This window comes from Convolutriloba macropyga, chromosome 2 (genome assembly GCF_964194025.1).
Source record: "Convolutriloba macropyga chromosome 2, txConMacr16.3, whole genome shotgun sequence".
NCBI lineage: Eukaryota > Metazoa > Xenacoelomorpha > Acoela > Convolutidae > Convolutriloba > Convolutriloba macropyga.
Window position 1 is genome coordinate 4,621,626 of NC_134469.1, and position 14,031 is coordinate 4,635,656.

Here is a 14,031-nt window from a genome sequence, read left to right on the forward strand (position 1 = left end):
TACAAGCATTTCTTACATTTTGTTCTTATGGTTTACTACACTGCTCCCTCACTGCCCCCACTACTTCTTCAACTTTTTATCCTGCCTCCTGTAGGACTCTCGCTTGTTCCTAGTAACCTATTTCTCTGTAGCAAATGATCATGTAATGTCTGACTTTCCCGCTTTAACTACCATGGCTGGGCTCAAAGGGGAGCTTCGGCAGTTAAAGTTGGTAGCTCAGAGGTTACAAGAGAAAACACTAGAGACGAAGAAATTGCTAGTAAACGCTAGGAAACAGCGGGATACCTGCAGAACGCATGCTCAAATGGTGTCAAGGGAATGAATATTTGCTGATCCGGAGCTCTCCCAATGCTACGTCTTCATAAACTATTTCGGATTCTTCAAAGCTACCCGTAATATGACAATATTAAACAGAGACATCCGCTGAGAATATAAGTAAAAAACAGACACTTTCTGAAAACAAACAGTAGCGAAAGTATAGGGAGAGAAAGAGAGAGAGAGAGAGAGAGCAGTATATTTTTGTATAGGGATAGCTGACGCAAAAAAAATAATAACTGTAAATGGTTTGTTTATGCAGACACAAAGTTTTTAATTAACATTAACTGGCCACAGGTTAGCTGAAGTCAAAATCACCCCAAGTGCGAGTTTGTCGAAGAGGAAAAGCTGTTGATGTGGTATTTTCCAATCGACTTGAAAATACCAGAAAACTTACCCTTGTATCTCGCAAAATCCTATTTTTCTCGAGAAAATGATCATGTAATATCTGACCTTCCAGCTTTAACTGCCGTGGTTCGGCTCAAAGAGGAGCACCAGCAGTTAATGTTGGGACTTCAGAGATTACATGACTAACTTCTAGGGACGAACTGTCTGCTGGTAAACGCTAGGAAACAGCAGGAGTTCTGCAGGAAGCATGCTCAAATGCTGAGAAGGGAATGAATATTGGCTGATGCGGAGTCCTCCCAATGCTACGTCTTCATAAAGCATTTCGGATTTTTTAAAAGCTATACAAAATATGAAGATATTAAACAGAGACATCCGCTGAGAATATAAGTAAAAAATAGACAATTTCTGAAAACAAACAGTAGCGAAAGTATAGGGAGAGAAGGACAGAGAGAGAACACTATATTATTATATAGGGATAGCTGACGTTAAATATACAATAAGTTTAAATGATTTATTTATGTAGACACAAAGTTTTAACTTAAGTTCTACTGGCCACAAGTTATCTGAAGTCAAAACCACGCCACGTGTTAGCTTGTTCAATAGGAACTGCTGTTGATGTGGCTTTTTTCAATCGACTTGAAAATACTAGTAAACTTACGCTTGTATCTCGCAATAACCTATTTGTCTCTAGAAAATGATCATATAGTATCTGACATTCCGGCTTTAACTGCCGTGGCTCGGCTCAAAGAGGAGCTCCGGCAGTTAATGTTGGAAGGTCAAAGATCACATGGAAGGTCAGAGGCTAACTTCTGGGGACAAACAGGTTGCTAGTAAACGCTAGGAATCAACGGGAGTCCTGTAGGAGGCAGACTCAAATGCCGAAGAAGGAGTTCGCTGAAGCTAAACACGTAGCAGAAGCCAAAATAGGAGAGCATGCTGTTCTGGTAGATTAGCGGGTGTGATTAAATTGCGCGCTGGAAAATGAAGATAAAGATATCAGAAAACTTAAACAGAGAGAAATTGTAAAAATATAAGATAAATTAAAATAAATAAAAGATAAATTAATCATTGATGTGGCCACAAGCCCAAACCATCATCCAAACCTCAACTGATAAAAACAAGCAACCTCTCTCTTAGGCAAATAAAGCTTTTTCATCTTCGCATATGCGAAAAAATTCTTACAAAATCCTTCCTCAAATTTAGTTTGATCTAACTCTGAAACACCCACTGAAAAAAAATATTTCGCAATTTAACAAAAAGTTTTGATTTTGAATATTTCATTGTTTTAAACTCAAGGCCTAAAGCGCATTAAATACCCCCAACCATTTTTGTAACATCATAAAGTGCACGGATACGGTAATTTCTTCTATTTGATCGTCTTTCGAATCAATTTTTAATAATGTATCTTTGAACTGGTACTCGCTACCACTGTGTCTGTATAATACAAGCGTAAGTTTACTCGTACTTTAAAGTCATTTAGAATAGCAACAAAGTCAGTTGTATTGGCTTCTGCTACCTTTTTAGCCTCTTCAAACTTCAGCATTTGAGGTTACCTGCTGCACGACTCCCGCTGATTCCCAGCGATTACTAGAAACTTCTTTGTCTCTGGAGTTTGTTCTTGTAATCACTGACCTGCCAACTTTAAGAGGAGCTCCGGCAGTTAAAGTTGGAAGGTCAGAGATTACATAATTAAATTCTGGAGATGAAGAGGTTACTATTAAACGCTGGGACTCAACGGGAGTCCTGAGGGAGGCAAGCTGAAATGCTGAAGGTGAATTTGGTAGGCGCTAATAACTAGCAGAAGCCAAAACAAGTGAATGTGCTCCTCTGGTAGATGTGCGGGTTTGTTTTGCTCAGGAGCTGGAGAATGACGAGGAAGACATCAGAACACTTAGAAGTATGGTGAAAACGCAAGATACTTCAAAAAAGGTCATCCAGAGTAGGCTCGAAGCAATCAACGCAGAGAGCCCATTCAGTTGTCCCCCAAATATTTATGAGCTTTGTTCCTACCTCAGGGGCAACAACCACTAAAATTCTGAAACATTTCAATACTTTATCATTGCTGTGTTATCCTCACAGGGGTGGTCGGGAGGCTTTTTTTCAAAATCATACTGCAGGCAAGGAAAGACTAGAAAGACGAGGAAGCTCGGAACATTTATGGTAAATACGGAATAGAAAATGTAGAAGTCTATTTGAACTCAAAGTTGAACCTAAAACCAAGCCTCTGACTTAGAAAAACACTCATTTTTCTTTAAAGAAGGCGGCAGTGTAGTGACTCATGAGAACAAAATGTATAACATGCCTGTAAAGTAGATGAAGCCACCAATTGAAAATTTCACAAGCAATAAGAGCAACAAATCAGATTGTAGTCATGAGTCAAACAGATTTTAACAAAACAAAACAAAAGCATCATAAATTATGATGGAAATCATCACGGATTTGGATATCGCTGGGTTACGTCAAGGAATGTTTCTTCTTGACGGGATAAATGAAGCAGGTAAACCTGTTATTTGCTGGCTTAACTTACAGAGACCCATGCCGATTAGAATAACCATGAGAAAGTCCCAAACCGATTAGAGAAATTGGTTAAAACAATCAAGAAAATCCACAAATGAGGATCATAATCAAAACTTCAACACACAAAAACGCGCTTTCTGTCTATTATCCGAAAAATCTTTCATCTTCGTATCTGTAATAATTTCCTTATTAATTCATTCTTTGAACTTAGTTTGATCTTGCTCTGTAACACCCCATGAATAGTTAATGAAGTGGAACGCACTACCATTGTACCTGCAAGGGATCTTTTACGTTTGTGCTATGTCCATATTTTTAATTAAGAGTTTTTAAAGTTATAGAAAATCTAGATCTTGTCCATTTGTCCCCCCCCTCCCCCCAGTTTAGTTGGCGCATGTTATTTGCACACCCAGGCGCACGTGCCATGTTTACTTAATGATTTACTATGTAATGGCACGTGCTCTGTAACTGGAGCACATAACGTACTGGGGAACACAAACAGAAAAGATCCCCTGCGAGATACAAGCGTAAATTTACTGGTATTTTAAAGTCGATTGAAAAAAGCCACATCAACAGCAGTTCCTATTGAACAAGCTAGCACGTGGCATGGTTTTGACTTCAGATAACCTGTGGCCAGTAAAACTTAAGTAAAAACTTTGTCTACATAAATAAATCATATAAACTTATTGTATATTTAGCGTCAGCTATCCCTATGCAATAATGTAGTGTTCTCTCTCTCCCTATACTTTTGCTATTGTTTGTTTTCTGAAAGTGTCTATCTTTTGACTTTACTCTCAGCGGATGTTTGTGTTTGATATTTTCATATTATGGATAGCTTTGAAAAATACGAAATGCTTTATGAATAGGTACCGCTGTGAGGGTTCCGGATCAGCCAATATTCATTCACCCAGTGTTGGGGGGGGGGGGGCATTCTTTAATTTAGTTTTTTCATTTTTTCTAACTAATGCATTTTTAAATTTTAGCTTGCTTGTAGACCTGGTTATGTTTAATTCAAGACGCCCGTATACTGGTACAGGAAAACGCACTTCAGAATCTTTGTATAACAAACTTCTGAAAGATCTCAATGAAATTGAGGTCCGTATTGTACCTCTGAACGCTTTGTCCATCTCTGGTGAAGATGAAATTGGACGAGGAAGTCGGAGCATTGTTTACGAAGCAACTTACTCGCAGTTAAAAGAAGCGAAAATTGCTGCAAAAACAATTGACGTGTTTGGACAAGATAAACGTACAAGAAAGCATCCGAATGATTTAGTTTACTATATAGATATTTTTAATTCGATTACCCAGCACAATAATATACTGCACTTCATCGGGGTTGCTTTCAGTTCGGTCGAATTTTACGAACTAACTGAATTGTGTGATACTGATCTCGACAAATTAAGCAGGTCTTACTGTATCGCCCATAATCAAAGCTTTCCTGACGGAACATATCAAAAAATTTTATCTGATACATGTAAAGGAATGAACTTTTTGCACCAAGCTGGAATTATGCACCGTGATTTAAAAGCCGATAACATTCTGCTAAAGAGAATTGGAAATACGTGGTGCGCTAAAGTGGCCGATTTCGGACTTGCAAAAACAGTAAACTCCGAGAAGAAAGTTCCTCGCGGTCCTGTAAAACTAAACCCTCCCGAATCTTTAGAATGTCGTTGTCAAAACTGCAACCACCCTAATATGGTGCAAGTTGAAGGAGCGTTCAGCAACATGCAAGTTAGTACGTCACAGCATAACAGGGACTTTGCATATAGAACGGGCACCAGCCAAAATCAAAGATGTGAACATATTTATCCATTTTACCTACAATCAGATGTGTATATGTTTGGCGTGATGGTATACTGTGTGTCACATGGTACTGAATTTTTTGGGAAACTGAAACCTGGAGTAATTATCGACAAGATTAAATCTGGTGAGCGTCCAATTATTTCTATGCATAAAGTAACCAGCAATTTCGCTAACTTGATCGCCGAGTGCTGGAAGCAAGACTACACACAGCGGCCTACTTTTCAAGAGCTTGTACATAGAATTTGAACTACATATCTCAAACGTTTGAAGCTTAAGGAAAACTTCAAATTTGATGATTGAAACATTTATTGGAAAGGAAAGACAAAATTCAGTAGATTGATTAATTTACAAAATACAAATAAATTTCATTCAATTCTTTTTTACCAAGTAGGTTAGAATTGCATCAGTGAAGATAAAATGATGTAGCTGAGTATGTGTTATAATCCGATGCAGAAGATAGGTCCATTTTGGTTACTAAGATATCCAAACCTCGCTTGTTTGATGAGTTGCATACAAATAATAGTGTCGATTATTCAGCATATGTCATGTTGAATAAATGCAAATTTCTGGTGACATTCAGAGCTTCTTAGAGTAAAGACTGCTTTGGTGCTCTTGGTTATTCGAGAGGCCGGAATTGACTGTCAAGTTGCACCCTGAACCCCTGCCCCGCTCGGACTCGAAGTTGGTACAGTCGGAAACGCTCTCTTGGTGTGACTCAGCTAGCGAGTCGTATCTAAAGTGACCATTTACAGTAAATTTTTAAATTCAAATTTGCGATGTCAAACACTCCCCATATGCGTAAATAATTGTATCTTAAGTAAAAAATTTTCCCGATCTAGAACTAATCTTCAAACAGAGGACGCCGGTAGAGCCGTGGTAAGTTCTTGTACATGGACCTTATTGTGTAGCTGCATTTCAGTACAGAAGATCAAATCATCCAGCAATTGAAGTTAGCCAATCTGAGTGCCAGAAATCTTGAAACCTGAACTATGCTATTACCACTACATTACTGTTTATGTTACAACATAAATGTTAGTCGCCCGAGGGACTAAAAGGAAAAAAAAATTAAGCGCTTTTCTCGACCCTTGAGAAAGAGACAAGGTGAGATTTTACTAGTGCTTGTAGGCGACTAAGTAGGGTAAGCAGAATTAGACATAGGAGGGCAAAAAAATTGACAAATGCGCGGTAAAAATAATTATTGCGTTGGTGTTTTCATGTGCGTTTCCTGTATATAATTGCAACTTGACTAAAATGAGCTTGTATATGAAAGACTGAGCATAAACTAACCTGCTGAGTGGGTTTTGCTGTTCGGTTGCGTGGTGTGTGGCCAAAAGAGGAGCTGCCTGGACAGGAGTGCTGGACCTAGACTCTCCGGAGAAGTAGCTGTCCCCGTGTCTGGTACCCTGGCGACTTTTCTGTCTGATCTGGTGCTTGTACAGCTCCTCATTGTTCACCTGTTGTTGATGAGGTGGAAGCGAAAGTGGAGAGTTGTCGAATTGAGAAGGACTGCGCAGTCCTGCGATTCCACCTAAAATTAAAAACTGCAGCCTTTAAATCTTCAAAATAAAACTTCAAAAGTTAGGTTTTGCGCTTTTTCGTAGCTCCATACTCTGCCTGCGTGGCGCACGCTCTATGCGCCGGCGCCCTGCAGTAGAAGCGTCCATCGGAACCATTGTAGAGGCAGGGCAGCTAGTAAATCTTTATAAATTTATTTCAAATTTTTATTCAAAATCACTTATATATTGATTGCTATTTTTCATATTTGTATTGTTCATAATACTGCTGCTTGTCTCTCTCGCCTTTGCTTTTGATGCTTTATGTTTTTGACTACTGTTCGCATTTATAGATATACATGAGTTGACTTGCCGCCCCGGAGTTGACCGACTACCCTTTTAAGGGAGGGGCTTTCTTTTAAACATACCCGGCAGATTGCCGGAAAATAGCCGCCGTTGACTCCAATTAGCATGATTGGGATTGAAATAACAGAAGATATTGAAAAAAAATATTTTTGTACAAAAACATTTTTTTAAGTCCGATTTATTTTGATGGCATTTCGTAGTTCAACATACTTCTGTTTCTTAGAGAGAGGCTACAGGGGCTACTATCAATAACAATAAGCATTAGAGAGAGGTAACTAATACTTATAGGAACGATGTTCAAATAGCGGGCATCTAAAATTGGGCTTTATGGGTTTATCCCGTTTCTATTTCTGACTTAATTTTTTTATACTGACTCTGTTCATTTTGAATTGCTTTGCTGAGCAACTGATGTTCAAAATCACTTTTAGCAGAATGAGAGAAGAGAGAAACTTAGAGAAGTCAAAAAGATTTCACGCAAAATGTTGAAAAGTCGGCAAAATGAGGTAAAGCGAAACATTTTTTTTATTCGACGAAGTAAAAAACATAGCAGGACAAGTCCTGATGTACAATTCAAAGAATTTTCATTGACTAAACAGAAAAACTAGACCTAGAATGGACTATGAGTGAATTGAGAAAACCATTTTAAAAAAATCAGATCAAAAAATAAGAAAAAAAAACAAAAAATCAATGTCAAAATGCCGCATGTGAACAAAGAAACCACTAGCGAGAAATGAAAATTTAATTCAAACAAAAAACTAGGCCTAGAATGAGCTGTGAATGGATTGGGAAAATCATTTAGAAAATTCGATCCAAAAAATCGAAAAAAACATTAAAAATCAGAGTGAAATTGCCGCATGTGAACAAAAAACCACTACCGAGAAACCGAATTTTTGTTCAAACGCCATTTTCGCACTCTACTTTAAAATTAGAGCGAAAAAAATTCACGCCGCAAAACCACTCGCTTTTTCGCTCCATTTCTTGTTTCGGCGTGACCAAAATCACTACTCAAATTGACTTCAAAAATCATGAAAATGTGTGAACAGATCTTAAAAAAAAGACAGCGCCCCAATACAATTCAAAAAAAAAGACAGCGCCCCAACACAATTCAAATTCTTTGAATTGTAAAAAAAAATAGGAGCGCTATAATAGCCGGCTGAGAAGATGAGGGCGGCTATTAATTAACCTTTTAGAAAAAAAAACGTACCAACTGAACTTATGATTTTTCTCCTAAAAGCAACGTACTTGTCGGGAGTACTGCCCTTGCACTGACATTTTTTTCAGTAAACCACTGCCAATTTGTTTCAGAATTAGGGAAGAGAAATTTAGATGCGAAGTTCAAGAAATTGAGAGCGAGAAAACTGACCAATTGGTCAAATCCGTCAAGCAAACACGACTAGAACAATTGCTTCGAATTCCGTTTGACAGCAATTAAAAATGAAGCTATTAAAATAAGCACTTATACCTTTGAAATCCGATTCCACCTGATAAGGTTTAATTCCGCCGACTTAAGGAGTATCGGCAATTCAACCTAGTAAAATTTACTTCTTGCTAATACAATGTTATTCCTCTCAAAAAACATTGATTCCATTTGACAAAATATACAATTCTACTTCAACTGAACTTCAATTCTGCTTCTCGTTTTGATTTCAAAAATGTAGGAGATTTTTGTATTGTTAATATTACCCGAAATAACTGATTTTCAAAACAAAGCTTTATGAGACGTGGGTTCATTAAACCCAATAACTATCACGATGTGAATCCAAATTGACCCTTCATCAGATTTATATATAAAGGTCCTCTAGTACATGCTTAAGTCAAACTGATGTAAGATTTTCATGACACGTTCCCCAAAAATTCAACTGTGAATCATGCGACCTCGATTGTGCATTAGCTGCTGTTCTTTGTTCTGCCAATAAGGGAGTGATCGAATTTCATTCTATTATATTTTTCAAGGTTGGAGCGTAAATTCAGCCCAGGGAAGTGAGAAATCTTTTTTGCAAGTTGTCATAAAATGCGCCGAATTAGTCACAGTTGCTTTTATTTGCTTTAGAATTTGGTTTTTCCCCGTTGAAATTTAAGATATGAGGGTGGAAAGTTTTCAAAGCTTATGTATGAAAAGAAAAAATATTAAAAAGGACTGTCTTGAATACAGCAAATGTCCTCCTTATTACTTTCAGACCTTAATTTTGACAAACTGGCAATAATAAAAATGGCAATGAAATCAAATTGTATTTCAAAACGATTTAGAAAATAACTTCTAGATTGTGTCCGATTAGTGACGTAATTTGTAATTGAGATATAGATAGCAGGTCTTATTTGTTAGATATGAAAATTAAGGAAAATCCTGTATTTCACTTTTCCATGATCTGTGTCTGTAAGTTTTCAACTTTATTTAAAACGCTCCTAAATTCACAAAACCGAATCAAATTACTTTCCGACTAACCGTTTGGCCATTGGGAAGACCCTCTAGGAACTGGAGGTCCTGTTAAGTACATAGGGTGTCCTGCCGCGGCTGCCAGTCCAGGGTTCACCCTGCACGCGGGGTCGAAGTCACTGGTGACGCCGTGCATGCGTGTCGTGATGTCATCGCTGTGGGTACTAGCCGCAGTTCCTCTCTCGAACAGATCCATCGGGTTCATCTGAGGCGGGGAGCCATGGGGGTAGTTGTTGCTGAAATTTCTTTAGGTAAATATATGTGGCTTAAGTGTCTATTAGACCACCTATCTACAAGGTCAATCAACTATCTCCAAGGAACTCTATCATAACAGTTCATAGCTTTAATGGTTTTCTAATGGCTTTGCTATCCTTTAAGAGGAGTACTCTAAGAAAGGGTACACAATATATTTGAAGTTTCGTCGTACATTCTTGGTTACTTAATCTAAGAGCAAAATACTTGACTATATGGTCTTCATTATTTTCAGTTGTAGTGTTTCCAACTGGCGGTCTTTATTTAAATTTTTAGTTGTGCTTCCAAATTTTCAATCCCAAAAAAATCAACCGTGATTAGATCTGTATAGTTGTGTGAAGACGTAAAATTTCCATAAGTTGCTGAATTCCAAATTTCACGTCAAAGCTAATGAAAACTTCAAAATTGGCATTAATTTTACTGCCCCAATCTAATTAGCAATCACAGTGCTATGTAACATTACCAAATGCAACTTCAAGTCTTAAGAGTCACTCAAACAACATCTGCTTTTTCCGTACAAAACTAAAAATCTTCGGCAATGTTGAGATTCTTATGGTATTCTAAACAAGCAGATTTAAAAAAGTACTGATGAGAATTTGCAGTTTGTCACTATCTGCTTAATTCTTGTAAGCTGTTCGCAATTTCGTTTCCCCCACTGATAAAAATCTGCAATAGATTTTTCTTACTAATTTTGTTTATCAGAGCAGTTTCATTCTCCTGTTTTCCGCAGAAATAACTAAAAATGGTTCTTTGTTGAGAATTTCCTCCGTTTTGCGTATTTGGATAGGTGGTCTGGAAAAATTGGAGAACTGCTTTTCATGCCGTATTGATTTTGTTTTGCTTCAACTCACGGGAAAGTAGTTTTCTGTCACTCAGAGTGCTGCTTTAAGATTAATCTGGTAAATCATTAATTTTTTTCAGCCATTTTTTCATCCAATCAAATAATCAGCCATTTTTTTCGATAACGTTTCTATGCATATGTTATGTGAATCCTAGTCGGCCGAGGCTTTTAGTGCCCTGAGAGAAGGGCGCTTGCACCCAAGTGCTGGGCAAAAGGGCCAATGTGAACTAGAATTATTCATGTTCTAAAGTTTTCAGATGATCAAAGGCTAAAATTTCAGGCGGTTTTTGTTAACATCGGGTGTGTAAGTCAAAAGTGAGGTTTTGCTACGGTGAGAGGACGATTAAGTAACTTTGATTTTTTTAGGACAAATCATTACCAAGATACTTAGGCAAATGCGCGATAAAAACATTTCCATAGAGTGGTTTTTGTCACTTGCATTTCTAACACATGAACATAGCCGGTAAATTGCCGGAAACTAGCCGCCGTTGACGGTCATCGGGTTTGGAAAAGAAAACAGAAGAGATAGAAATTGGCAATTGTTCCCATGATTCAATAAGTGTTCTAATTCGTTGCGCAGTTTCAGTTATATTTTAAACTATACTTAATTCAGCTTCGAAACTGAAAGCTGTTAAGCTTAATGACAAAGTCAGCTAGCAATCGTTCTAATGGACTTCGATAACCTAATGCAATGCTGTATGACGGGCTTTATCGGTTTGTCCCGTTTCTTCAGATTATGCCCTATTGAAATTGGCACTATTCACCACATTGCGTAATTCAATGCGCAAAAGAATTTGAAATCCATTCAGTTGAAAGAGCGAGTGATGTAAGTCTCAAGTCAAACCTAAATGTCATGACTTACGTAAAACGAAAAACGTGATCGAAAGGTAAATTGAATTAAAAAACAGCCGGAAGACTCCGGAACTGACTCGCAGATATTCACTTAGGACTGACCCAGTTAATGACTAAACGAAAATAACATATTTTCTTACACTAATCATTTTGAACTAAAGAGAAAACTTGATATGCTAAAAGCCAAAACTGATAACAAAAATTGAAAAAATCTGAACCACCCAAGGCAGTCTTCAAAAGTTGCGACTGCAAAACAACTGTTGGAAAATTAACGGTAAGAAATGGTATTTAGGCAGAAAATTGAGGAAAGGAAGAAAACCATTTTTTTTAAAACTACCTGCAAAATGCAAACGCGGTACTTCACAACAACTTCTGGAAAAACCTCTGAAAAGTTCTTCAACTTGATCAGTGCTCCGCCCGATTCTTTTCAAAAGCATACTAAACAACAGTTAAAATAAACCACCAAAACTATTTGATAAATTACAAATGTGATAATTTATTTCAATAAAAACTGCACGGTATAGTTTTTTGGGAGCCTTACACTATACATAGTTCTAGATTAAAAAGTAACCAAGAAAAACAACGAAAATCGGTCAAAATCTGGTTAAATTTATTCAATTTTCGTTAACAAACTTACTCAAAATTAATCAGACAACAAATATCAAATCGAAACCTTTTAAAGACCACTAGATTAACAAGGGTCAAACACAAAATTTTGGAAAACGTCACTGTTCAAACAAAATCTAATATTTGCTTTGAAAGTTCAACAAAGATTCCAAATGTTCGAATACTAGCCTAAATAACTGTTAGAAGCACATTTGGCCGGAGAAGTTGATTAACACTAAAAAACGCTTTATATTTATTTTTGGTGGAATTTTTGTCATTTTCGGGAGAAGCGACCTGTATAGACTTCACTTGCTCCTTCTAGGGACAAAATGTATAGAATAGCTTTAAATTGAAGGTTGCACAAGAAAAAGCTATAGGGAGAAGCGCAAAAGCACAAGAAATAGGGAAAAAACATAAAAAGGCGAAACTCGGACAAATTTTGCTGAAAATTACTCAAAAATCTTTAACAAAAACAACTCAAGATTAATAATCGAATAAACTTCAAATTGAACCTAAAGGTGTATTATTTGCTTCAGATATCAAAAATGCTTTCAACCGTATGGTAACATTAATGGATTGAAACTAGTGAACCCATTAATGAAAAATGTTGAACAGTAGACGGAGATTAGTGATTTTTGGGGCTTTTGTCATTGGATAGCATTATTGGACACGCTTTGCTCGTACGCTCATTAAAAGGTTCTTGCATGTGTGTGACTTACAAGTATCTGTCTTTGTCTCCGATATCTGATCCACCCCCAGGTGGCCACCTGTCTGACCCGCCTGCTGGGAAATAATACCCACTGTCCTGGTACAACATACCAGCCTGGTCTGAAACAAAAAATAAATAATTTCAAAAATTATGTAATAATAACATAGACTTATATACAAGGCGGACGACGTAAGAAAACTTGTGTTATAGTTGCACGCTCGATTATCTTGAAGTTGGTTCCTGTGAGCTGAACTCCAGTCCTCCGTTTAGACTGCCGGTATTAATTTCTGAATGAAAAAATTGCAATGATTTTAATCTGCACAGTTTTTGATTAGTTTCATGATCTTTTTCAAAATGAAGGCAATTGATTTAAAACATTTTTGTTGCTGTCTTTCCCATAATACCCCCCCCGCCCCCCGCTTAGTTGTCATATAACGTATAGCCCCCCATAATTATAACATGAATAGGAGCCTCTAATGTAAGACGAAGTATGGATGAAAAATGCTTGCATTTAAATAATCCTCCTTAGACAATGATCTTGAAACACTAAAAAATTCTAGTTAGCTGTTTACAAAGGGAGCATTTCTCTAATATCACTTAGAATTTCTTGTAGTGAGTGATTGTGGTGTGATGAATTATGATGAATGAGACATTTATCGGATACAAAACAGATGTTTTAGCCAGTCTGACTGTAATCTTGCATCTTGTTTATAATTGATGCGATAACATCACAAAATGTCATCTTGACAGAATAGCCACAAACTAGTAGTAAGTTTTTGCAAAGCTAAAAGAATGAAAATTTTTCAAAATTTTCTGTCTTGATGGACAAATTTCTGTTCTACTTTGCTTATCCACAGCAACATGAACCTCTTTAAACGCTAAGACATTTTCCTTTTTAAAATTGAGGAAAGGTTCAAATTAAGGTTATTTTGGCGGAGAAGGTTATTTTGGCGAGACTTTGGTTTACACAGAATAACAGTGTTAGTAAAAATGGAATGACATCAAATGATTTGAGCACAATTGGTTATTGTAACAAAGCCATGTGTATTTGTATGCGTGATATAAGCGAGCGTTTTTGGGGGTGTTTTTTATGTGATTGTGGGGTGGAATTCGGGGCAAACGTACCATACATGTTACACAAATACGAGGTCGAATAAGTGTTCATTGCACAGTTAGAAGCTGAAATAATACAAACTACAAGTAAGTCAATTCTAACTAAAAATTTTGTTTCTAAAATTATCATGTGTCGTTAAAAGCATAACGCTAACATTTCTTTAAATTGGTCTATATTAGTTATATTAATCTAAATTTGAGACTAGAATGTGCATTATTGCCCTAAACCAAAATAGATAAGAACAAGTTTGAAAGGTCACAAAAAGAATTTGAGCAACGCCATTTATTGGCAACAGCATGAGCTTTTAAAGCAATTTTTTTTTGACACAGAGACGACCAAATTTTTGTGCTTGACGAAGACAGCAAAACTTAGACTTGTAACTTT

The 14,031-nt window shown here is 36.9% G+C and overlaps 2 protein-coding genes across 5 annotated transcripts in view; one reads left to right on the forward strand and one right to left on the reverse strand.

Annotated features, from left to right (window-relative positions):
* The first annotated feature begins 4,139 nt into the window (after positions 1–4,139).
* Positions 4,140–5,358, forward strand: LOC142355887 (putative serine/threonine-protein kinase drkC). Its single transcript, XM_075407910.1, has one exon. The coding sequence runs from the start codon at positions 4,180–4,182 to the stop codon at positions 5,224–5,226; it is 1,047 nt and encodes a 348-aa protein (XP_075264025.1). The 5' UTR covers positions 4,140–4,179; the 3' UTR covers positions 5,227–5,358.
* LOC142355851 (nephrin-like) overlaps positions 5,269–14,031 on the reverse strand; it is a 49,265-nt gene continuing 40,502 nt past the window's right edge. For 3 of the 4 annotated variants that reach the window (XM_075407890.1, XM_075407897.1, XM_075407906.1), the window contains 5 exons: positions 13,659–13,712; positions 12,544–12,652; positions 9,283–9,509; positions 6,268–6,508; positions 5,269–5,713 (listed from right to left, as the gene is read on the reverse strand). In XM_075407890.1, coding sequence (XP_075264005.1) covers positions 5,557–5,713; positions 6,268–6,508; positions 9,283–9,509; positions 12,544–12,652; positions 13,659–13,712 — 788 coding nt within the window. In that variant the 3' untranslated portion in view covers positions 5,269–5,556. The remainder of the gene's footprint in view (positions 5,714–6,267; positions 6,509–9,282; positions 9,510–12,543; positions 12,653–13,658; positions 13,713–14,031) is intronic. The other variant, XM_075407903.1, reaches the window with a different exon arrangement.